The sequence below is a fragment of the Leptinotarsa decemlineata genome, unplaced genomic scaffold (assembly GCF_025532065.1).
Source record: "Leptinotarsa decemlineata unplaced genomic scaffold, Ldec_3_MD MMD2_tig00000035_RagTag_RagTag, whole genome shotgun sequence".
Taxonomy (NCBI): domain Eukaryota; kingdom Metazoa; phylum Arthropoda; class Insecta; order Coleoptera; family Chrysomelidae; genus Leptinotarsa; species Leptinotarsa decemlineata.
The window spans coordinates 6,437,296-6,464,639 of NW_027412540.1; the positions used below are offsets into that span (position 1 = coordinate 6,437,296).

General features: G+C 34.3%; 2 protein-coding genes across 3 annotated transcripts in view; one reads left to right on the forward strand and one right to left on the reverse strand.

Annotated features, from left to right (window-relative positions):
• The first annotated feature begins 6,959 nt into the window (after positions 1–6,959).
• The window catches only part of LOC111508614 (maternal embryonic leucine zipper kinase), a 177,806-nt gene continuing 157,421 nt past the window's right edge, over positions 6,960–27,344 (forward strand). Inside the window, exons 1-2 of one of the 2 annotated variants that reach the window (XM_074171800.1) lie at positions 6,960–7,063; positions 23,513–23,695. In XM_074171800.1, the coding sequence (XP_074027901.1) occupies positions 23,546–23,695 (150 nt within the window). In that variant the 5' untranslated portion in view covers positions 6,960–7,063; positions 23,513–23,545. Of the gene's footprint in view, positions 7,064–17,656; positions 18,131–23,512; positions 23,696–27,344 lie in introns of those variants that run through there. The other variant, XM_074171799.1, reaches the window with a different exon arrangement.
• On the reverse strand, positions 12,510–13,558 carry LOC111508613 (distal membrane arm assembly component 2). The gene has a single exon (XM_023164178.2). The coding sequence runs from the start codon at positions 13,394–13,396 to the stop codon at positions 12,530–12,532; it is 867 nt and encodes a 288-aa protein (XP_023019946.1). The 5' UTR covers positions 13,397–13,558; the 3' UTR covers positions 12,510–12,529.

Consider the following 27,344-nt stretch of genomic DNA (forward strand, 5'->3'; position numbering starts at 1 on the left):
ACTGACAAGTAACAATCACCTGTTGCTTGTCTAACGTGTGCGATCCCCACCTGGATTACCTTCATTGTGGCTGTATGTCAGATTAAAATCGGTTGGTTTGATAACGTCTTATCATTTTTTTGCAAAATTAGTATATAATAGAAATAGGAAAGTAATAGGAATGTATGTATCCAAATCTGCGGATTCGCCTGGAGAATAAATAACATTTTACATTTCAATTTTCTCGTTCTACGGATTATTTGTTTCATTTTGCTTTTATTTCAGAAGTCGGGTCAGAATTGAGCTGTCATTCAGGAACAGAAAAACAAACTGTGTTTAAAAACGATGCACCAAAACAATGTTTCAATTCAAATTGAATAATGTCGGAAAAGGTAGATTTATGTAAATAAAGGTATGCGTCTTGAATATCATCAACTCTATATCCACCAAAATCAAAAGATACAAATTTAAAGTAAGTCAGACATTTCCAATGACATTTAAACAGGGTGGAATGACTAACGGTATGTTTCCCTCTTTCTGTTTTTATGAAGAAACGAATGTAAATAATTATCCGCAAATTACAGGGTGTTTCATAATTGAATGCTGATCTTGAAGAGCGACTATCCTTGGATGGTTGAAAAAATTCTTCATGTGAACATAGGTCCGCAACCGATTTATATCTGAGATACAGAATGTTGAAACAAAAAAACCATTTCTTCCCCAATATCTCTGAAACAACTTTGACGTTTTTTCAATTCTGGTATTACATGCAATTTACGCATAAAAATAAATTTTTTCCACGATAAAAGTTTTTTTAATGTTCATCAGTAGCGCTCCTGTCAACATGCCCTGGCATATCTTCTCATAAACATAGTCATATGCCTATTTTTTGTTCGGCGAACGGTTTTTGAGGTAGAAAATAAAATGCATTCATTTGCTAGTTCTCTGTGCGATATCATCCGTTGGAGTGCATTACAGTTTTTTGTGGGCTAGACACATCTAGAGTGCTGATTACATTGTTGCCAACACAAACAAATTCAACACTTTTTTAAAATAGTAGAATAATAGTACACTTTGAAGAAGATGCTAATTCAAGATAGCCTCGGCTACAAAATGGCAGACTACATATTTTTCCACAACTGGCTTATGGCGCCCCATCAGGCTGGCACGGCGAATCCAGCAAAACTGCAAAAAAAATTACATCAATTTGTAGCTAAATAGTTGCTAATTAGTTGCTCATGCCGATCTCTAGATATCGCAAATAATGCTATCGTGATATAAAGGGAGTAAGGTAACTCAATAAATTATATACTTTTCCTTCGATCTTTACAGAAGATTAAGTTACCATCTAGTTGCTAAATCTTGGATATAGCGAAAAATTTTTATTTATTTTTTTTAATTTTTATTGATCTTGCTATCTTGAAACTGGTTTTTTCTGGAATTAAAGATGTTCCAAATTTGTTGTTCGCCAACAATATACTCAAATACACCTTGAGTATCAGCAACAAAATAGTTGAAAGCGATCGACCAATTTAAATTTTTTTTTCTTCTTCCTCGTTCTTGCTATCTTGAAACTAGTTTTCCTGAGAATCAAAAGTGTTTCAAATTTATTGCTCATCAGGAGGGTATTCAAATATACTCCGAGATTCAGCAACAAAATAGTTGGACTTGATTGGCCGATTTTTTTTCATTTTACTCATTCTTGCTATCTTGAAACTGGTGTTTTCTTTGGAATGAAAAGTGTTTTAAATTTATTGCTTATCAGGGGGGTACTCAAATACACCTTGAGTAACAGCAACAAAATATTTCACTAGTTCGGACTTCCATTGTCTACTATATAAAATGATTTGAAATCCCTGAAACAATTAAAAAAGAAGAATTGAAAACGATTAGCTGAAAATAACAATTATATTAACCAAAATAAACCTCAAATAAAATAATAGTGAAATAAAATACAAGTAAAAATAGAACAATTTAATAAATAAAAATAAAGAAATGAAAAAAGAAAATAAAAATAAAAAGTGGAGAGATTCCAAGTCACGTTAGTTCACGACGTTTCGATTGTTAGTATCTACAATCGTCTTCGGGTGATGACTGATGACAGATGACAGTCATCACCCGAAGACGATTGTAGATACTAACAATCGAAACGTCGTGAACTAACGTGACTTGGAATCAATTCACTTTTTATTTCTATTTTCTTTTTTCATTTCTTTATTTTTATTTATTCAATTGTTCTATTTTTACTTGTATTTTATTTCACTATTATTTTATTTCAGGTTTATTTTGGTTAATATAATTGTTATTTTCAGCTATTCATTTTCAATTCTTCTTTTTTAGTTGTTTCAGGGATTTCAAATCATTTTATATAGTAGACAATGGAAGTCCGAACTAGTGAAATTCATCATGAAACATTGTCAATCACCTTCAAAAAAAGCTAAAAAATAATTGAAACCGATCGGTTGATCTTGATTGGTTGATTAAATTCTCCCTGTTCTTGCTATCTTGAAACTGTTTTTTTCTAGAATTCAGTGTTTTTTGAATTTGATGCTTACCAGGAGTATACTCAAATACAACTTGGGTATCAGCAACAAAATAGTTGAAACCGATTGGCCGATTTTCAAGTTTTTTTTTCATTTTCCTCGTTCTTGCTAACTTGAAACCGCTTTTTCCTTTAATACAAAGTATTCTGAATTTGTTGCTCAACAGGAGAGTTCTCAAATGCACTTGGAGAATCATCAACAAAATAGTCCAAATTGTTCGGTTGATATTTTTATTTTTTCTTTAATTTTCCTAATTTTGCTATCTTGAAACTGATTTTTTTCTCGAATGAAAAGATCTGTAAATTTTTTTGCCAAATTGATAGTATTTAAAGTTATACATGACGAACCAACAACAAAAGACGTGGAACTGGGCTGATTTTTGCAATTATTTTTCTTAATTTTTCCCCCTTTCGTCATCTGGGAACTGACTTCCTCTTGAATTGAAATATTGGAGTGTATTTGAGTACTCTCCTAATAAGCAACAAATTCAAAACACTTTTCATTCCAAGGAAAACCAGTTTCAACACAGCAAGAATGAGGAAAATGAAAAAAAAAATAAAAATCGGCCGATCGGTATCACTTATTTTGTTGCTGATACTCAAGGTGTATTTGAGTATACTCTTGGTGAGCATCAAATTTAGAACATCTTTAATTCTTGTGTAAAGATCAAAGGAAAAGTATATAATTTATTGAGTTACCTTGCTACCTTTATATCACGATAGCATTATTTGCGATTTCTAGGGATCCGCACGCAGCAACAAAATCGTTGTTTTGGCTACTAATTATCAACTAGTTAGCTAAAAATTGATGTATTTTTTTTGTAATTTTGCTGGATTCGCCATGTTAGGCTGATAGGGCTCCAATATGGGTATCAAATGACAGGACTTGACTAGTAGAATAGTACTACACTTTGAAAAATATGCAAATTCAAGATGACCGCAGGTCCAAAATGGTGAATTCACAACTAGCTCAATATGGTTATCAAATGATAGGGTTTGACTAGTAGAATAGTGGTACACATGAACTAAACAGATTGAGAAGTGGGTAACAATATCAAAAACTGAAAACTGGAAAATAAAATATGTCAAACGGTTTTATTTAAAAAATAAGAATAATGATGTAGATCAGTGGTTCCCAAACTGGGGTACGCGTACCGCATGGGGGTACACGAAAATTTTTTGGGGGTACGCGGCTGGCCAACAAACCATTAAATTTTAATAAAGGAAAAAACTCTAAAATCCAAGGTATACGCAAGGTGGACGTGTCCCTTAACACAGTAAAACTTTGATAAACCTCCAGCATATGTTTTATTACATCCCTTTCGTTATTGCTCAAATTTTTGTTTTCCATTTCGATGATGACTGAATTAAAATAAAATGAAATGAATACAAAAACCAAAAGAACAATTATTCTTTTATTATAATGTGAGCGGGATACGGGAGCTCAGAATTCAAGTCTGACTGAATTGAAATAAAATGAAATGAATACAAAAACCAAAAGAACAATTATTCTTTTATTATAATGTGAGCGGGATACGGGAGCTCAGAATTCAAGTCTCAATAGTGTGAAACGTGAAGGAAAGAGCAGGTGCGCATTGAAAAGTGCGAAAAAGTGGGGGGATGGAACGTCAAAAGGAAATTCGTTCCTACCTAGTAAACACCGCCAAAGCAGTGTTTTAGCAGTAGTAGTGTTGCCTGATAATTTCGTGGTTACTCAATCGTGTTTAAACAATAACGATTATTGAAAAGGAGCAGCTTATTGAAATCTCGTGTGATATCACGTTAAAAAAGAAATATTCTGGTACTACATTGTTAGATTTTTGGATCTGTGTTGGGAGGGAGCACAAAGAAATGTCTCACACTGCTATTAAATTTCTTGTTGGGTTTTGCACCACATATTTATGTGAGAAAGAGTTCTCAAGTTTAACTTATCTTAAAAATAAATACAGAAATGAAATAAATGTTGAAGATGACTTAAGATTGTATTTAACTAAGCCAGAACCCAATATTGAACATCTGTTCAAACAGAAACCAGCGCACCCTTCTCACTAATTTTTGTTAGGGATTTAAGTGATTTTTGATATTTTTATTTTGTCTTGTTTGTTTTAATGCAATCAAAATTAAATTATGTATACATTTCTATATAAATGCGTATAAATATAATTATATAAATACGTATAAAATGTATAAATATAAATTACGTAAGCAATATATCTTTGTTTTTATTTGAATATTTTTAATTGAGTTACACGGGTTAAATCTATACTTAATAAAAAACCTTGAAACTTTTAATATGGTTTTATTTTTTACTACTGAGAAGAGGTACTTAAAATTTTTTGGTGCTAAAAAGGGATACAGTATCTAAAAAAGTTTGAAAACCCCTGATGTAGATAATGTACTTACTGAAAACCAAAAAATAATTCGGAATGTCCTAGCAGTCATCACCTCACTCTCCTCAGCAATCTACGGTATTGATTAGATAAAAAAATTATGAAATCGTTGAGCGTAAAATTTACATATTTACTCAGGTTATGCTACGCCCAACGATTTTATTATTTTTTTATTTGATGAATAACGTAGATTGCTGAGGAGAGTGGTGTGATGACTGCTACCTAAAATTTTCCGAATTACTTATTTTTAAACAGTTTTCAGTACATTATCGACATTATGTGAATTTGACCGATGGCTTGGGTTATGTTGGCTTTGAGGACCGCTGTGGTTTATGACTCATTCACATACACCTGCGACTCAAGAAAACACCACGACTACATTGCGAATAGACTTCTCGATGGAACAATTATGGCGACCGTAAAATGGGCGAAGTGTGCGGAACGTTGCCCGAACAGAACACCATTTTTTATTAAAACAATTTTATTATTTGCACGTATTGTTGAACGCTATATCCGACCGTGTTGAATTGGCAAAACAGACTGAATGAATGACAACTAATTTGACAGATTTGGCTACAACAAGATGGCCGTTATCAAATTGTCAAAGTTCGGAAGTCCCTGTTGGAAGACTCTATTGTAGATCGTTTCAATTTCCATTATTCACTCAAAATATGCATTTTCAGAAAATTATTCCAATATTTAATACCCATTCCGCACAAATTATTCCAATCAGTAAAATAGGTCATCCAAAACAGAAGGAAATAGAAGAGAGTATGAGGGACCGAGAAGAAGAAAAAGAAGGTAACCTTGCAGCAGGGTCGTAGCGAAAAGAAATACCAGGGGGGGAGGAAATCCAAATTTTCCCAACCCCACCAGCAAAATTTCCCAACTTTCGAAAAAATGAAAGCCAAGGGATTAGTTACTACTATATTATATTGATTTTCTTACTAAGCTATCCAAAGATTGGCTGAATGCTTATGCCCGTTAGGGTATGCACAAACAAAAATAAATTTTGGTAATTATAAAAATAATAATGGGAATTGTTCTACTTTGGACCAAGGTCCTTGTTCTTCCACCATATCCACCATGTATAGGAATATTCAATACAAATGAAAGGAAACAATACCTAAATAATATTGTGCTTATTGTTTTCTACTATTATTTTTTCTATCTTCACGGCCCGAAATTTCCCAACTTTTCCAAGTCGAAAAAACAGCGAAAAGTTGGAAATTTTGTAAAACTGTCATTTCAAAATTTGTGGACTGTTCAGGACTGTTCTCTTACTTGGGAGAAAACTTTTTTGAAGTTTTCAAACAACTCAGAATTTCAAAGTATGGGATCTCCAAGTTATGCATGTTGGGAAATTCCAACCTTCTCCTGGTTCTTTCCCTTTTCTTATCACCTCTCCCTTTCTTTTCTCTCATTTTAATTTTTTTGTTTTTTTTTCATTTTTTTACTATTATTTTTTTCTATCTTCTCGGCTCAACATTTTCCCAACTTTTTCCCAAGTCGAAAAAGCAGAAGGGGAGGCTACCCCCGTCCCCCTCATGGCGACGGCCCTGACTCTCAATCATAGGCAGGTAGAGAGTGAGGTTAAAGAGTATTAAAACACTCCTTGACCCAAAGTATGGAGAACGAGCCTTAGTTTCGTGAGTATTCGTCGCAGTCCTGAAATAAATATGATCCTTGGCACATTGAATAAGAGACGTATGCTGCCTGACCGAATGAAATGATTTAAGCTTCCATCTGGAATTGGATAATCATAGATACCATCACGTTATGTGACATCGTAGAATCTTTGAGGTGAGTGACTGAATGTGCAACCAGAATCACACAAACTTCTGATAGTCTCCTTGATGTTATTTTGATATCAAAAGACGAACCTATCGTCACACTAAAGATTCCCTGAGAATCTCAGATCACTCCCTCACTCCAAATCAGGGGAACGGAAAATGAAGAAAACCGAAGAATGCATTCAATAGATTTCCTTGGCAGTTTCGGTCGATATAGAAATAAAACAAGAGATACCATTCATTCATTTTTTTCATTTTCAGGTTCCCAAATATTGCTGGATTACATACACAAAATGTACAGAGTGGGACAAATTGGACACTTATGAAAGGATTCCGTGTTAGGAATCACACGATGAAAGGTAAGACCTCGTTAGTCCTTAACTCGCACAAGTTTCTCAACTTCTGAGAGTTGTCGTTCGTATGGGGGCGACAGCTGATTAACGGAAAAACATATTTTAAACATATTTTTTTAAACTCCTATTTTCAAACTAGAAAGATGAAAACTGATGGCTGTGTCTGAGGGTCAAATTTTATGACAAACTGCGAAAATGTGCATTTTCCAAAAGTTGTAACTTTTTTCGTTTCGAAAATTTCTTGTTTCTATGATAACAACATTCCTAAAACACTTTTTCACATAGAATTCAGTAGTGTAAAAAACGTATTTTTCCAAATGAGATATCAATAGTTATTGATGGAAAACAATTGTTTTAATGAGACACTCTGTATATTCCTGCATATTTCAATAGAGCTTAAAATTGCCTTACCAAAAATGCAGTACACTTGATGTTTTGCTAGAGTCATCTTTGAAATACAGAGCTTTTAGGATATAATAGTATGTTTCATATAAACCTGGGAAAATGCAGAAGCAGCAAGCAAATTGTATCACGTGAGTTATCTAGAGAGAAGACAACCTCTTAGAGACATTTTCGCAAGATTGCGACACAACTTTATTGAGGGTGATCAATTTGAAAAGAAAAGGTCAAAATTATTTTAATCAAATAGGGATAAGGATTTGGAAGACATTTTCAACCGCTACAATTCTTATACTTGGGCACAATAAAATCGTCATTCTATTGTGGAGCATAGAAATCAAAGAAGATTTGGATTTAATGTGTGACAGGTATTTGTAGGGGAAGAATTATCGGCCCTTTCATTTATTACTCTCACATCTCTTAAAAATTTTAAGGCAAAATATTGAATCCTTTGTTGATGAATTGCCACTAATGGAACCCAGAAAAATATATTTTCATCATGACAGGCTTCGCCACACAACACTGCAATTGTCACCAATTTTTTTTAGCTGTAAATTTTGGTAATAATTGGATATAGGGGAGATTTGTTAAAGCTGCATACACGTGACTGATAAATCAGGAATGGAGTCGTATTTCGTGTAAATAAGTGTAAATATTTATACGAAATACTACTCTATTCCTGATTCAATAACTGGATGACCAACCCAGAATCCAACCATTGGCCGGCCAGGTCACCTAACCTTACGCCTATGGACTTTTACCTCTGGAAAAGTTTGAAACATCTCATTTTCAAATATCCGACCAATTCTACATACGAAATGGAAGCGGCAGTGATGAAAAGTTTTGCTTCTCTCACTCCTACTGAACTATTTAATTCGTCAAAAAACGTTCAGAAAAGGTATCGCCTATGTGCAGGAGAAGCTGATAGACATTTCGAACACCTTCTCTGAAGAAATACATTTAATTGTTTGTTCTTTATCATTATTATGATTATTATTAAATATTACTGGAGTTTTTTCCCAACACAAACCGTTATTTTAACACCTCGACACGTGTTTCGATCACGTGCAAGCACTACTGGGAAATCCTCAAGGCGCTCTAGGAGCGGTGCCTGTGCGAAATGAGTTATTCATATTGGATTTGAATCGTTAGAGACCAAATCCATTTGAAAAAACGTTCTCAGGAAGTTTATTCCACATAAACGCCGTTCTCCAGATGAAAAATGAGTCCTTAAATAGTGAAGTTCGAGGTGTACTGAGTTGAACCTCAAAACGATGAGCAGCCACAGTCCGCCGCGTATTTCTGATATGTACCGCTCTTGGTGGAATCAAATGTGCCAAGTCACTTGAACACTTTCCGTGAAAGTATCTACAGAAGAGAGACAAGTCCCCAACCTTTCTTCGATGTTCCAGACTATCGAGGTTGCAAGTGATGTTCGCATCTGCAATCAGGCGGATGGCTCTTTTCTGGATGGAATCCAGCAGCTTCAGGGTATGCTTAGGGGCGAAGCTCCATTCATGAGAACAATACTCCAAAGAAAGTTCGATTTGAGCTTTATAAAGCATCAAAAGTTGCTGAGATGTGTACAATTTTTTGGTTCGGAACATTGTTTCAAGCTTTTGAATAGCAGCCTTTGCAATTCCAGCGATATGATTGTGACAAGACAATTTGGTGTTCATTTTAACCCCCAACAAAGTTATCAAAGCAGAAAGCGGAATTATCTGACCTGTCATCATTATATCCGGTTCGGAGACATTTACCTTTTTGGAGAAAACCGATGCCTGGGTTTTTGTGGCATTGAATTGAACCTGGCTACTTTCACCCCAATTCGAAATCACTTCTAGATCCTCATTAAGATATGCAACCTCTGCTGTCGGTGAAGATGTGCATCCGCAGCCGTTATCCTGGGATGCAAATGGAATAACGAGACAAGTGGGAACGTTCTTCCAGGAAGCTGACGAGCCACACCCAAAAATGATTCGACATGCCATAGCATCGAAGTTTGGCCAGCAAACCCTCGAAATGTCAAGCGCAAAGGCTCCTGACTCTCCATGTTTCTCGATTGCGTTATTCCAAACATGGGTAATATACGACAGAAAGTCGCCTGTTGATCTTTGTTTTTGAAAGCCAAATTGATAATCTCGCTCAAGATATTAAAGCCTTCCAAATATTTAAGGATATGGCGGTTTACGGCTTTCACCATGATTTTTAATATCACTAATAGCAAAGCGACGACTGGTCTATATTTCTTTGAAATATTTTTCTTGTCTTTTTTGGAAATAGGCTGAACACGAGCAATCTTCCAACAAGAAGGAAAACCCCCTTTTTTGTAAGACAACTTGAAAAGTCTGCAAAATACCGGTGCGAGTTCATTTGCGCATTTTTTAAGTACGACGACGGTCACTTCATTAAGACCAGATGACTTGTTGATATTGAGCTGTTTCAAAATTCGCCTGACCAGATGTTGTCGAAAAGAAATTTCCGGCATCGTGGATTCCAGTGTGGTAATAGTCGGTGGTGCCTTTCCCAGAAAATAGACTGTGGAGTGGGACGCAAATTGTTCAGCCCGTAGATTAGCTTTTTCTATGGCTGTTGTTGCAAGTTAAAAACGACGGGTTTGATCATTTTGATATCAGAATAAAAAAACAATTTTTAAGTACTCAACTCCATTTCGACATCTGTTGTGAAGCAGTTAATTTAAAATAAGTGATGAATATGTTACTTAAGAAACAACGCTAGATCATTACTAAATATCTTAAACCTTGTACAACTATTTCTAGAGTTTTTTGAATTTGAATGACGGCATTGTTTGAAGATGTAACAGAATATTTTGTACAATCATTTAGCTTGAGTAAAATCAGTATTTTTAACATTTGCTTTCGACTAAAATTGATAATTTAAATTTTTTGGACCTTAAAGATGTCTCTATTGATACTTATTAACAATCTTTAGGTCTTTTTACTTGTAGAAGGTAAAACTATAGAAATTAAAAATATTGCTTGACTAAATTTGGTATTATTATATTGAACTGCCATGTAATTTAATTCATTCATAAAATATTAAAAAGGCAGAATGAAATAAAATATCATAGGAAACATGTCCGTTAGATGTTAATACAGCACTTCTTCACATTCCGGACCTACAACGTAAAATACTATATAACGGCCCTGTAGAATCAATACTTAAGTAACATTTCCAACAGTATATTCATTAGTTTCAATTTCCAATAAAATTCACATTTCATCAGATGTCGCTCCTGTTTTTGTGAAAGTACCGATAATTAACGCTAGATGTCGACAGCCATTGTATCAAACCTAAGTATCAAACCAAGATGACAGAATACCAAGTTGCACAGAATATATCTGTCAAAAGCTTTCGAGGTACGGCATAAAGAGATCCTTTAAGTACCGTAAAGAAGTGTTTACTTCTATATGGTGCTAAGTTTCAGCCTTCCATCAGAGGTGATGAGTACATTCGAATGTGACACTGCTTGACAAGGTCAAATCATTCCTTCAATTCTCAATGTTATTAACATTTTAATAAACTGATATTGAGTGAAAGATTTCTCATATTATGGTCTATAGTCCATAGATTAAAGATTTGAATGAAATACCAGCTACAAATTCGATTCTTTCTCTATCTATCAACATATGTACTACGTTGGGCCAACTTAATGTCGAGAGTTTTCGACAAAACAAAAGTGAATCTGTTCAAACACCAGGGTTTCTATGCATCTTCCATCAATCATTAAATCGTTTTTCTACAGAATATGTTGCTTCTATAGATGTTGATCAACTTAACATTCAAAGACACTTTATAAGTATACATCATTCTTCTATACTCGTCTTCATTTACTGGAGAGAACACCACAAGAAGTTTTGTTTCCCATTTTTAATAAGGATCTCCTACCATATAGTAACGGCTGCATCCATCAATTTATAGAGGAAAGGACAGGAAATAGTCCCTTTTGTTTTTCAAGTAAAAATTCATGATGAGAAAAAAAATGACCATATATTTCTTTGATAAAATTTCCTCCATAATTACCTTCTACTCAAATAAACTGATTTCAGTTTAAGATAAAAAAATTGATTTTAGGAGCAACCTCAAGTTATAGTAGGGTACTTCATGATCAGGTCCATTATGTTGACATAACTACCAGATACCAGAGAAAAAGAAGTTGCAACACTTTCCTGAAAATTATATAACTAACTAACTCCATAACTATATCCTGGGTGTGCTCTTGTTCAAAATAATGATATCAAATGAATCGACATTCAATGAGGTGACAATTATTTATGTCAGGTTATTGAACTAGAATTCTCTTCAGCTTTTCTCATGTAGTATCAGTTGATTTGCCATCAACTGAACTAAGATCTTCAATAATTTTTATTTGTGAAATTATAAAACGACGATAAAAATAAAAACAACAATAAAAATTATTTGGCGCTCCGGGGTGACTTCATTGATTCCAGTGGCGCATTTGCTTTTTCAGCTGCACGAAAACCCGGAAAAACCTGCAGCACTACATCATCTGAAGATCTTGATCTGCCAATGTCCTCTCTCTCATAAAACAAAATGTAGGGGGTCTCCTGAGGCTCTAATAGATTCAATGCATTGCCAGAATACTTCGTGACACGACTATCGTCAAACTTAAACGAGCAATTTCTTCTTTGACCAAGGTGTAATAATGACCAAATTCAACGCCACAACCACAGTGAACAATAACTGCATGAATATTATAACAGTGGTCTGCTAGATTGAAATGTTCATCTATTTCAAACCTTTGAAAGAGTGTTATTATTAGATTGACTGGTGCCTCAGCTATACTTGTTTCCTTATTACAGTCAGTTTGGCGCATGTTTGGCAATACAGTCGATCATCACCTGTTAAAAATTCCATTTTCAGATGATTTAACAATAACCTTTGCATGGACTGGTTATTAGTCATATTAAGAAACGCTAATATCAATTAAATTCTGAAGTAAATATTTTTCTCTCACTAGAACAGTAACAAAACAATTATTTTGATTAACAAATGTTAACAAGACTGCAGATTTACAAATTGAACGATTTATTAACTTATTTCAAATGTCACAGGGTCACTCTTAATATCTAGATCAGGATTCACTTCTTGTAACATCAAGCAAGTCAATTCATAAACAGTAGATTTTAAAAAGTCATCTAAATACAAAATTTTTAAATTTTGCATCTTATACAATGCTCCAATTCCCCGATAAGTAATCTTGGGACAATTTCTCAAATCTAAATATAACAAACTGTGGCTGAAAATATTACTAATTGTATCAAGACACCAGTCGTCCATATTGTCACAACCATTAAGACTTAACCACTCCACTTTTTTCAGACCTCGGATGTTGACAAGACCTTCATATCGAAGGTTCATGTTGGAACAATCTATAGCTTGAAGATATTTATCTGTCTGATAATGTCGAGGCAGACTATATTCTTTATATTCATTAGCTTTAATCCATTTATCCTCATTGAAGAACTTCACTGCACCCCCTCGGTAAACGATAAAATGAGCAGCTGCTAATTCATTTCCAAGAATTTGATGTCTTTCTGGAATATACGACTGTGAAATTATTTCGTATTCATCAACCTTTTTACCCCACCATTTCTTAATCCCCGAGGGTGAAAAATCAATAGGGCTTTGTATTTTTTGAAGTAAACTTCTGTTATTTGATTCCTTATAAAATGTTCTTAGAAAACTATAATGCTCTCCTTGCTCCTGATGCCAAGATGTTCTCCACTGCATTTGATCTGATGTTACTGAATTGGATTCTTTCAATTTCGATCGAAGATCTTTTACTACTAGGGCTTTTCCAGGATCTTCTGTATCACTATTTTTCGACATTCCACAGCAACATTGACGTAATACTGACTGGCGAGTAAATCTAGAGCCGTTAACAAATTTGTACATTTTTAAAACCTATTACTGTCGAAGTTAGGAATTATAAATTCTAAAAAAGTTGTCTTGGAAAACGTAATACATAACCTTACATCTTAGACTTCATGAATTTTTATATTTTTAGAAAAACAACTGCAGGATGACCATCAATAAATAACTCCCAACTTTATTTCGGTTTATAACTAAAAGTCACTTGTTGCGGTTTAAAGACAGCAGCAATTCCAGTGTTACCAATTAGGCACAAAATCTGCGATATAAACATAAAAATATATTTTTTATACTATGGATATAAACAGATATTTGGTCATCAAGGATTCAAAATTAAGTGAGTATTTCTTGGTCATGTTCCATTGTATTGTTCATTGGATTCGTTGACCGCTATCCACTTGAGTGTTTCCCAACTTTTCGGATGAAAAGCAGTAAAAAATAGATTTTTTCATTATTCAGTTGTAGCTTCCATGCAAAGACTAACCCGTATAAGTCAGAACTTGCGTAAAATTAGCCATCTAAAATGTTCTTTATTCTCTGCGGATTTTTCAGCTGAAGAGCCAAAGATGTTGGTGGACTACAAAGGTATTTTGGTACACCAGACACCAGAATATACTTACTCAGTCAAACACCAACTGAAAATTCGCACCTAACGTGCATTTCGCCAGCAAGGCGGCATCTTCAGGAAGTTGAATTGATATTCAACCTATTAAACCGACTGTTAGTGCTATTTGTTTAGGTTGCAGAAGAATCGGTGTCATTTCAAACTCTTATTACTGATAGAAATTCTCTTTGAAGTCGAAAAAAACAATATTGACACGAAATTTAAAAAGCTCCAAGGTGAGTTCTATGTTCGATTTCTCAAATTAGATTCATTTTCTGAAAGTGATTTATTAACCAAAACAATGGTAATAAAGTCGTAAAAAAGAGATTTACCATGAACTTGAAGATATATTATTTATTACAATCAATATGAGCAATGAGGATTATCTTATGTGAACCGAATATATATTATGCTGACCCCACTTCTGATAACTGATGATAAACTTAATGTTTCCTGGTTGAGAAATTTCGAGAATCGGTTACAGATATGGAGTCAGAATTGTTTTTAATATTAACATTGCAACAAGATCTCTCATCTCACAAGAAAATGGAATGAAACAAAAAATTATCATCAAAAAATCTCTCGGAGAAGTGATGAAAAGTAAAGAATTTACATGTATTCTTGTGGTATGAAAGAACTATATTTCAACGACCTTTGTGGAAATGATCGTATCTGGGTTACTATTGCTGAGGGGAGGTGTTGATGACGGAAATACTAGTCTAAACATCCAGTGTGTGTTTAGATTTTGGGAGAAGAAAGGGACTGAATACTCAAAATTCAGACATTCTGTAAGAGTAGATGGATAGATAATTTACTTGACTATATCATATACATATTCATAGCAAGTCATTTGGTCTTAATATATATCAAGTATATACTATTTACTAATACACACTTTTGCAAATAATTAGAAAATATGACAACATATAAACATACAAAAAAATAAGAAACAGTTTATGGTTCACCGGTAAACTATCAAGATGAATAAACCTCTGAAGAGCTGGCGAAACGTTGGGATACAATTCCAAATCACGACGGCCTTCAAACCCGAATGAAGATTGTAACAATGAAAATCTTGGCCGCGAAAGCCTTAACCAATTTACTCTTATTGCTATTTTTGGTGATTGAAAATAGCATTAGCAGCCGAGTATTTTCCCTACAGTGAAATGGCGTAACCCATATGAGACTGAAACAGTGAGAAATAAACTGTTGAAATATGCTTGAGCTGTCGTAGAATAAATAATATGCTTGACAGTTTATATTTGAATTTTTCTATAAGAGCATTCCAATTCAATTGAGAGTCCAAAGTAACACCAAGTAACTCTACATTCTGATCTTGTTGTTGACACTGACGGGTCGTTACGAGTAGTCTCTGAGACTTGTCATTATTTAGTTTCAGATTGTGGGCTCTGAACTATGTTTCAACTTTTTCTTTAGATCGACTTATAAAACGTGGTAATCTGGTAATCTGGTCGGCAAAGAGAACACATTTGAAGGAAGTCATGAAGTTGCTTAGCTCATTAACCTAACTAATGAATAAAAGTGGCACCAGGACAGAGCCTTGGGGCACACCATGATTCATTTCCTTAAAATCCGATGTACTATTATTGAAACGAACGTGATAGCTGTATGATTCCGCTGTTCTAGGACCTCGACTATGCCACTGACTATCTATTACCGTTGCTGTGGTTAAGCTACCAGCCCTAAAACCAAACTGCGAGTCACTAAAATATCTGTTGATTTCGAAATACTTTGCTAATTTTTTATTCGGAATTTGTTCGATGATTTTGGAAAAAATACAAATGATGGATACCGAATGAATGGTTTTCAATCAGTTGTATATAAATATTTCATTTTTTCTTTAATTGATTTTATTTACAAGAAAAGTTTATAATTATGGCAAGTTACTGAGTATTTAGAAACTCTCCAGTCTCAAATTACGCAATAGCCTTTCAGTTTGTCCCTCTATCTGAAATTATTCATTCTTCAGATTGTGGAATGTTGAAAATCTATAAAACATCAAGGAAGAGTTAAATACACTTTTACCCTGTCAGTTGATTTTCACCTGCACCATGAATTTTAAGTTTTGCATAATCTTTCAATACAGGCTCTCAAACCTTTGAGAGTCAAAGGTTTTCCAATATACCATAACGAAGGAACAAGAAGAGTTTCGTTCCTGATATGGTGGTGGATGGACGTGCCGACAAGGACCGTCCACAAAAAAGATACGCGAACGCCATTTTTGGAGATGAAACTCAGTTTTGTGTTGTGACTGTCCGCCGTCATAGAACGTGTCATCAATGAAATAAACATTCTTTGTGAAAATTCTTATAAGTGTTAAAGAGAAACAGTACTCTCATTAAAGCGACATACCTGGGGGTCATCCTAGACAAGAAACTAACATTCCAGGCCCACGTACAGCAGATAATAGGAATGGCCAGACAGGCCAAACGACGACTGGCGCCGATCATAGGAAGAAGCAGTAACATGGCATTGAAAGTCAAGTTACTAATGATCAGAACGATTATAATGCCAATAATACTGTATGCATGCACAGCCTGGGGCCAGTGTGCGCAGACATACAGAAAGAAGATCCAATCGTTTATGAATGCGAGCGTAAGGGCCGCTGTAAACGCACTTTATTATATACCCAACAGATTTATATACAGAGACTTAGACCTGAACACGCAATATGTGGACGTGTATATGAGAGAACATGCAGAAAGCACGTTCGATAGAATCAGATCGCACTCAAATCCAGCGTTCCGCGATCTACACGATGCGTTAAATATGGATGACCCCAGATTCCGAGAAAGGGACAAACATCCCAGGCCGACTAAACAGAACAACAGACCGCCACCGTTAGTTGCCGTCAGGCGACTCAGGTAAGTATAAAACTAACCAGATACACTCTCTTCCAGGTAGGTTCAGCGAAGAACACTTCGACCGTGATAGCGACTCTAAACAGTTTTCTTGGATGCACTGAGAAACGCTCGATGCATAACACAAAGCCGCCGGTTAGTTTTTGGGGGACCCCATGCTCAAATTCAGTTAGGAATAGTCAGATAAAACAACGATTAGATAAGAAAGTAAAAGCACCTAAAGACTGACTTTCGACCAAAAGAGGTCAGATGTCAATCTTGCTGTAGTGCCCATCAGCAAGTTGAGGACCGCTCGGAGAGTGGGGGTGGATGGAGTGAGGTAGTAGGTTCTCCTCGCTAAATAGCTGGGGGGAGGAAGCTTCTACTTCAGGGCACTCAACCTGGGGGGCATGGGGGGCACTCTCATTAACGCCGGTTGCAGGTCAGGATGGACCGAATGGCCACGTGGGAGTGTTACAGTGGAACTACATAACTCTAATCCCCATTCACGCCGGTTGGAGGCCGGGGTGGACCGGATGTCCACGTGGGGACTGGATTTTATCAGACATATGTGTTAAATTATGTGTAAAATGTCCAAAAGTCTCCCAGGCAGGAGGCGAGTCAACAAAAAATATTGTGTTAAAAAAAAGTTTTGATAAAAAAAGGTGTCCCCCCGTCAAAGTTTTAATTATAGTTATCACTATAATCAAAAGAGCACTGGTCATAATAGCCTAATCTGGAAGCTGGGACAAAAATTAGGAAGAAGAAGAGGGAACAAGACAATGTTTGTGGCAGAGGTCTAAGGCAATGGCAACATTGGACGAATGTCACAAATGTCAAGTGCAGATTTTGAATTTCGCCGGTTACTGGAAATGTCAAGTTTTGAAAATAGAAAATACAAATGACCTGAAATGTTATATATGAATTCTAAATAGAAAATATCTGTGGAAGTTAACGTCATTTGATGCAATAGTTTTTTCTGGAATTATTGTTTTTCAAATTCTATAAACATAACATCTTGCACAACTTGTGAACTGCTGTGAGGATAACTACTAAAATATATATTTCCAAATGGTTCGACATTATTCTCTGAAAGGATTTTATGAATTAGATAGGACAATAGGATCTGGTGGTTTCGCAAAAGTCAAGTTAGCCACCCATATTGCAACTGGTGAAAAAGTAGCTATAAAAATTATGCAGAAAGCTCAACTTGGGTCTGATTTGTCAAGGGTGAAGTTAGAGTTGAAAGCTCTACAGAACGTACTACATGAGCATATTTGTAAATTATATCAGGTAAGGTAACTAACCACCTTGAATAAGTTTGAAATTTTATTTTTTTATAGGTGAGTAATGATTGGAAGTCAGCTGATATACAATTATGGTAGAGTCCCTAAGGAAAAAACCTTTTAGCTTTCTTAGTCTCATAATTTTATAAAATGTGTAAAACTTCCGGAGAACGATTGAAAGAAAACAAATGTGGAATAAGATAAACACTTTTTCTGAACCAGTTTGTATTCCAAACAGTATTAACGATATTGAAACAGATATTTGTTAGCTTTATTGTTGAGCTGGCAGAACAAAATCAAAATACTTCACTTCGGGAAAATTTGAACTTGCACTAATTGTAGGCTCAATTTAGGCTCCATCATGGTGAAATTGAATTTTTTTTGCATCTCGATTGAATTGAATATTTGGGTGATTACCTCAGACACATGATAAAACAGAAATAATTTTTCTAAAACATTCTTCAACTATGGATGAAATAAAAATACTTTGAAAATTGTAGGCTCATTTAACGCTTTTATGACCTCCATTGACGACTTTCAATGCATTGTGTTTTTAAAATGATGGGTTTTGCTAGCTTTACCATTAAACTAACTGAACCAAATCGAAATCATTCACTTTTTAAAAACTTTGAATTTGCAATAATTTTAGGACCATTTTATTCCTCTCCACATATTGAACAATTTGTTGCTTCTTGTTTGGATTGAATATTTGGGTTATTTACCAAGGCACACACTTTCCATGTGCTGCCTTTTTTAAATTGGAGGTTGCTGGCAGAAACAAATCAAAATCTTTAAGATTTTGTTAATTTTGAAATTGCAGTGATACATGAAGATGGAGAAATATTTAGAAAGCCAAAAGTTTTTTCTAAAAACTAGTTTCTTCAAAAAAATTTTTCTTTCAGTTTCTGTGTCTTCAAAACATCTGTAAGTTGAGACAAACAGATTAAATCAAAGAAAGAACTGATCATGATTAGCTGCATTCCTAGAAGAGACAGGTGTTCATTAGCATTATTCCTAGCAAGCAAAGCCTTGAGTAAAAATAAGAAAAGCAGATGTTCAAACTGTCATGACAACTGTTATGTACCTAACAATGTTGATGTTCTATAGTCCGGCATATGCAATTTCATGAGCCACAGTCACATTAAAGTTAACCATACTTTCTGTTACTTTATCAAAATGTCTTTTAAAATATTTCAGAATTCGGAGATCTAGAACTTAATATTTCTGAAAGAAAGATAGCTACTCAGCAATCATCCCAAATTGGCATTACAAACTATTGATTATCACGAAGACTAAGCTACTTACCAAAAATATTTTTCAGACTAAATGCTCACATATATTTTAGTAAAAACGATTTAATCTCAAGTGAAGTAAATTTAAAAATTTTTAAAATAGAGTAAAAGCAACTTTTATTATTTGATGAGTGAACTTGAAAATTCAGTTGGATTATTTGAAAACGAATTAAACTTGGACATTCAGTTTGGAATATTACCTCAAACAAACCAAATTCGATTCCAACTGAATCAAATACCTCCTCAAATAAATTATATTCAACCAGTAGAAGCAGTGACACCTCGTCCAGTGAATTATCAACTTTTGAGATTGTATAATGATGTTATTTCAAATTTTGAAGAAAATACTAATACATATTTTTGGATGGTTGTTGAAATATGATTGAAATTAAACTTTAAAATAAATACTTTTATTTGAATTGCAATTATTGGAAAATAATAGGTAGCACTCTTAGCTTAATTGGTTCACAAATAGAGCTTATCACCTGGAATGAAATTAAGCAAGTAATCGAGTTGAATTTTGGATATTATCAAAGAAATATTGATTGGTTAGTATTAGATTTACTTGCTTTGCATCCATTAAAAAATGAACCCTATATAACTTTGGTATACGTTGTCAATATCCTAGAAGTCTTATTTCTAAATGGACATCAATGGCTTTAGATCCAAGTAAAGTTGAAAACGACTTCAGAATTATAATGACTTACCTTTTAAAACTTTTATGAGAGTGTTTTATGAGAGTGTAAGGTAGACAATTGCAAAATAATGTTAGACTAAAAAAACCAGATAGTTTAGAAGTAGCAATGTCTCTTGTTATTGAAGAAGAAAATTTGTTTTATAGTCAAAAATGATATGAATTCCCAAAATAATTTTATATAATCATAAAGAATTACACTAAGAAATTCTAAACATAATTTTAGTAGACCCTTTCACCTGTAACAAATATCTCACAAGACCAGTACTTCAAAATCCTCAAACCATTTAAACTCACAAATTTTCCCAGTCAAAGACATCCATATTTTGAAAACAGAAAAGATTCTTGACCATCCACCAAAACCCAATCAAATCAGCTAAACCCATTAATTAATCAAATAAGAATGAAATGTGGCCTTATTACTGGCTTAGGATCTATAATTAAAGCCATAAGTGGTAATTTAGACCGAGATGGTGCTGAAAGATATAATTTAGTAAATCTTCTTCCAGAAAATCAACTAAAACTTAAAACGATTCAGAATGAATAGACGACTGTCTCTCAAAAATCCATTGATACTTTTAATAAAAGCACTCAAACTATATCTTTAAATCAAGTTACTTCAAAGGACATAATTTCAAAAATAAAAAATGTTTTAATGAAAATAGAACTGAATTTCAATACATAACATAATTTATCTATTAATTGTTGTATTTCAAATGATATCTTACATACTTTCAAAAATAAAAACTGATCATTTTCAAAACTGAATGGTTAGGCCAAATGAGCTAAGTGAAAGAAATCAAATCAATAAATAAGCGTTCGGTAAAGAAAAAATTACTTTTTGAACAAAAACCGAAAATATTCTCATGTTTGGAAATATAATTGAAAATAGAAGCTTCAGCAAAGCAAATCAGTTGAGGTACCTATTGTAAAACTCTAACCATTCATATCCCCTTTCAGTTCCTCAAAAATATTTTCAAACCAATATCCCACACTTCAAATTTCTCATCCAAAGAGATAAAATTCACATATTATTCATTGAGTGTCAAGAAATCACATCAGAAAACTATTTATGCCACGAGATCATATTTTCAAAGGTGAAAGAAGATGTTCCTTGTGAAATGTAGATGTTAAAATTCAAGGAGACCATTACAAATTGCCAAGTTCTTCCAATTGAAATTAAAAATTAAAAAATTCAACAACTTGAATATAACCAGTGGATATTTTCTAACAGCTAAACAAAAGTGTGACACCAATAAAGACCTTATTCCAATCCGTTATATGCTAGAACTTGAACCCCAGTGCACAGTGTAAACAAAAAACTTTCAGATTCAAAGCGAGGAAAATTGTTTTTGATAAAGGGATGTATGATGTAATCTTCCTCTTTTCACTTTCAACCATTTTGAGATCTGAGTCGAAAATCTTGAATATACTTAATTTTCAAGTGTATACCAGAAAGTGAGTTCTACTCGCTTCATTCTAACTTCAAGATCATCATTATTCAACTTAAAAAGTTTTCATTCAATATTTTACATGACTACTGAAAATCTGCATGATTATTCCAATTATCATTGAGAGTTCTCTTGTATATACCATGTAATTTGATGATTAATGAATTGACGTATTAAAAAAACACTTGAATGTGAGATTTCCACTTGTCAGTTTACAAAACCGCAACACGTGTTTCGCTATACAGTAGCACCTCCAGGCGCCACAATACTGACTAAACAAATTCTAGGACATGCTTTTATAATAATTTTGAATCTTAATAGTAGTAGTAATAGTCATGACACAGAATTTGTTTAGTCAGTATTGTGACGCCTGAGGATGCTATTGTATAGTTAAATATGCTATACAATAGCATTGTATATGTTATAATGGATGGGAAAGAAAGTTATTTCTACTACTCCATTTTCATATAAAAAAAATATGTGGGAATCTTCCAAAGAAAGGAGAAAGGAAACAATCAATTTCAAAAAACATTAACTTCATATAAATATATTTAGATCATGCAAAGAAGTAACTTTCAGACACAAACTGGAAAAAAAAACCCTCTAGAAACTGTTTCCAGTTTTTTCCAGTTTGTGTCTTTCAGACACAAACTGGAAAAAAAGCCCTCTAGAAACAGCTATTTTCATATAAACATTGAATTAGACGAAATAATTTTATATGAACGCTGAATTATACGAAAAACACTTTTCTTTATTCCGTGTGTTTATAATTATAATTATACGAAAAACACTTTTCTATTTTACGTGTGTTTCTCGTATAATTCAGTGTTCATATGAAAGTACTTGTTTCGAAAGTATTTTTCTTTCGTGTAATTCAATGTTTATATGAAAATAGCTGTTTCAGGAGGGCTTTTTCTTCCAGTTTGTATCTTAAAGTTACTTCTTTGCATGATCTACACATCTATGTATAGAGTTAATTTTTTCAAATTGATTGCTTCCTTCCTTTCTTTGGAAGATTCCCACATTTTTTTTATATCAAGATAGAGTACTAGAAAGCTAAAAACTTTCCCAAAAATCAATCACTCCTAAAAATATAACCCTTTCAATTTGAATTATAATAGATTTTTATCAAGTATCGGTCAATTCTATTAAAACTAGTGGATTCTCGGGAAAGACAGGTTGTGACTTTCTACTTCTCCATCTTCATACAAAAATATGTGAGAATCTTCCAAAGAAAGGAAAGAAGTAATCACTTTCAAAAAAGGTAACTCTATACATCTACATAAAGATGAAGAAGTAGAAAGCCAAAACCTTTCTTTCCTAGAAATTAATCTCTCCTAAATATATATCCTTTTCAATTTACTGGATTCTCCTATTGAACATATTATTATTTAACTTGAGATCTGGTAAATATGTGTAGTATAGGAATGTAGGCTTTCACGGCTGCCGTCAATGTTTCGGTTGGTTTCTGTGTTTTGCCGTGGTCTTCTTTGGTTACAATATCCAAACGTTTCAACTGCAACTGCGGCAGTCATCTTCAATGGCGTGGTCGAAGTACTCTTCTTGACGTATTAACAGAGTTTCAGTTGCCGCAGTTGCAGTTGAAACGTTCGAAGATTGTAACCAAAGAAGACCACAGCAAAACCTGGAAACGAATGAATACAAATGTGGGCAGTTTAGCATGATTATTGAAAAAAGTATTGATCCACTTTGAAAATAATGGTGATAATTATTATTATTATCTTTCGTACACACTTTAGGATTCTGTATAGTTGTTTTCCCCCAAGTAAACGTAATTTTTATGTGGTTTCTAAGAAAGTATTATTTTGAAAAACATTACTTTTTTAATAATCCGGCGTTGAAAGGATTGGGCAATGTAATTCTCATCAGATTTTATTATTTCCAGATTTTCCTCCCTATAAAACAGTTGTTTCTAATTGTGATAATTTTAGGTAATTGAAACTGATACACACTTCTTTATCATCATGGAGTACTGCTCAGGAGGTGAACTTTTTGATCATATTGTTGAGAAAAATAGACTAACAGAATCGGAGAGTAGGATGTTTTTTAGACAAATTGTGTCAGCAGTGGCCTACTTACACAGTCTTGGGTATGCTCACCGCGATCTCAAACCTGTAAGTATATCAATATGCCAAGCTTCAGAAATATTTTTTCAGACTTTCAAAATGGTTTTGAAAAACTTTAATGAAGTGAATAAAAAAACTTTTGTGTAATTACCACTAGATGATTTTATTTATACGACCGGTTTCAGGTTTGACCCCATTATCAAGTATAAAACTGAGTTTTACTTGATAATGGGGTCAAACCCGAAACCGGACTTATAAATAAAATCAACATCCCCAAACTCCGATAACTATATAATTCCAAAAACTTATCTCTATAGAGAATGATGGTCCATTTCTGCAATGCTAGGGTATAGTCATAACAGAGTGAATGACGGAACAGATCTGTTACTTTAGTAACTGTATTCACAACTCTTCACATTCACTTACACTAAAAGGTCTCAAATTTACTGATTAATTAATAACTATTTAAAAAATTTGAATTTTTCAGAAAATAACAATTCTGGAAAAAAGCACTAAGCTGAATTTTTGTTTTTTACAGATATTCAAAACTTACAAAAACTTATAGCATTACAACACAGTTATAAAATTGTCAATTTTCAACATTTAATTTTCAGACTTTTTTTGTATTTAAACAAAATGTTAATGTTTATAAATACTATTAAGAAATTGATCATGAATGTTGCCCACCAGTAATTGAAAACCCAGATCTTAAACAAAATTATAATTTTTAAAATTAGAATTGTTTGTGTAAAATAATAGTTATTTGTTCAGTTTGGCAGAGAAATAACAGATTTACTGCCGTGGCCTAGCATTTCATTGGAATGAATTTTTTTTATAAAAAACGCATACAACTCATTATTCTCAATATTCAATCTAATGATGTTATAATTTTTTATTTTACATCGTTAAATCGTATTTTTTAATAATAATTATTATACCGAGGAAGCTAAGTTGTTAGCAAAAAGCATCTAGAAATAAAAATGTATGTGAAAATTGTTCAATTATATCATGGATAGAATAATTATCGGTTTGATTGTTATTACCAAAAGTTTATAATGTAATATTCAAGATGGATAATTATTGTGTGCATGGCGAAAGTAAAATTTTGGATCCATGGGTAGTTGGAAAAATCCACACATATGTTTTTGGGGATCAATAGTTGGTAACCTTGATATATTATAGAAGATAAATAGTTATTGTTGTAGTATTGGAATTCAGGTAACATTTGTTATTTCAGATACCTGTTGCAGGTACCTGACTGTCCTATATTTGAGGACTTGTTTTGACAAAATGTATCATGAGAATGGTTTAATAAACTGAAACTGGTCGTAACAAATAAAAAACTTAGTAGAAATCAGATACAAGTTATTTCTTTTTATGTATAAAATTGACTGATTATTTAATTCCATCGCCCTGTCTATACGCACCCTGGGTATATTCGTAGATATCGAGGGAGCGTTTGATAAAACAACCTTTCCAACAATCACCCAGCAACTACACTCCAGGAATGTTGCCCTGGTAGTAGAAGAATGGATACTCAAGATGATCTCTAGTAGAGCAATAAGTATCAATGTAGAAGACATCACAGTGCGAGGACTGGTCATGAGGGGATGTCCACAGGGAGGAGTCTTATCACCCCTTCTCTGGTACATAGTTCTGGATACCCTGATTAATCACCTCAACAATAATGCTTTCGACACAATTGCATATGCAGATGACATAGTTATCTTGCAGACCGGCAAATTTGTGAACACACTGTGCGAAAGAGCGCAAGATGGACTCAAATTAATAGAAACATGTTGTAATGAACACTCACTGTCGATCAATCCCAAGAAGACTGAGATGGTTCTTCTCACCAGGAAAATAATTTATTGGGCTTAAAACCTCTCGAAATCTTCAAAAGCAAACTAAACTTCTCTGAAGAGGTGAAATACCTTGGTACTATCTTCGACAGGAAGATAACATGGAACTCTCACGTACAGAGTAGAACAAAGAGCATATGTTGCTTATGAGCAATGTCGGAGGACAGCTGGACGCGCGGGGCCTTTCACCCCGTGTGGTCACCTGGATCTACACTGCAATAATAAGATCTATGTTAACATACGGAGCCATTGTATGGGGACCGAAAGTTCTACAAGCAACGACCATCCAAAAATTATATCAAATACAGCGACTGGCTTGTTTAAACATCACAAGAGCCATTAGAACAACACCAACCGCGGCAATGGAATTAATTACGAGTCTGACCCCTCTGGACCTCTACGTTAAGGAGGTTGTGTTAATGCACGGCTAGTGTAAACCCGAAGTAGGAATGGTTCAATTGAGGCTGAGCCTATGGCGAGAAGCGCTTACTGCACAACCTCTGCTGCAGGCAACCCGTGATGTAATTGAACCCAAGTTTGTGTTTAATAAACCCTACAAAATACAAATAAAACAGAACACAGAGTCAGATGCTACAAATGCAATACGCATATATACAGACGGCTGCAATTGAACCCAAGTTTGTGTTTAATAAACCCTACAAAATACAAATAAAACAGAACACAGAGTCAGATGCTACAAATGCAATACGCATATATACAGACGGCTCAAAAACCAAAGAAGGCTCAGGATGTGGAGTGTACTCCAGATCACTAAGCCTAAGGATTAAGTGGGAAATGGGAAAAAAATACCAGCGTGCTCCAAACAGAACTGGCTGGTATTTCAATCGCCATAAAAGAAATAACCAGGAAAGGAATTTCTGGCAAAAACATAACAATTTGCACTGACAGCAGACAAGCCCTATTAGCCTTGAAAAGACGTGTTACCTCAGGGCTAGTACTAAAGTGCCACCAAGATTTAGCCGAAGCCTCGGTAGATAATAACATTATACTGAGGTGGGTTAAAGGGCACGACAGGAGCAAAGGTAATCGCGTTGCCGACTCTTTAGTAAGGATGCGGCTGGACTAAGAATTTTAGAACCCAGTAGCACCTACCGCCTGATGACTTCAACAATTACGGAACTAGCCAAATGTTATACCATTGCTCAATCCCTCAAGAGATGGGATGGAATCAAAGGATGCAATATTGCCAGGATCTCCCTGGGCGACCCTGGGAAGCTGGCGCCAAAGAAATATCTGGCAATGACCAGGAAAAATCTACGGTTAACAGTAAGATTTCTGACTGGCCACTGTCAACTAAGGAAACACCTCCATAATATGGGGCTAGTGGACACACCTCCATGCAGGATGTGTGAACAGGAAGATGAAACTGTCAGGCATGTCCTATGAGAGTACTCGGAGTTATCGTCAATAAGAGAGTGTGTGTTCGGCGAGTCTTGACCTACACCTGCCGATATAAAGGAGATGTCTTCAAGTGACCTGGCTACTTTCCTGGAAAGGACAGGATGGACGATGACCTAGGAGGACAACTCCTCGGGAGGATGTACAATGGGTCACATGTGGCCTAAGTGCTGTGGGCTTACACTCGCCCTCCGTACTCTTCAGATACAGCCCTGTCTAAATCACAGTACCAGTTCCATTGCTGAGGAAAGACTGGGTTGATATGTACATTTTCTGATTTTTTTAGTTGAAAGTCGCTATTTTTTTCAATTATCTTGAGAGTGAATTTTTTGGAGAGGAGATTATTCTGTGTTTAAACCTTCTAACAAAACTTTTATATTTTCCTAAATAATGGAAAGTGATCTCCTCTTGAAATT

Bases quoted from the DNA above. Each gene is read 5' to 3' on its own strand.
- LOC111508613 (XM_023164178.2), bottom strand. From the start codon at position 13,396: ATGTACAAATTTGTTAACGGCTCTAGATTTACTCGCCAGTCAGTATTA.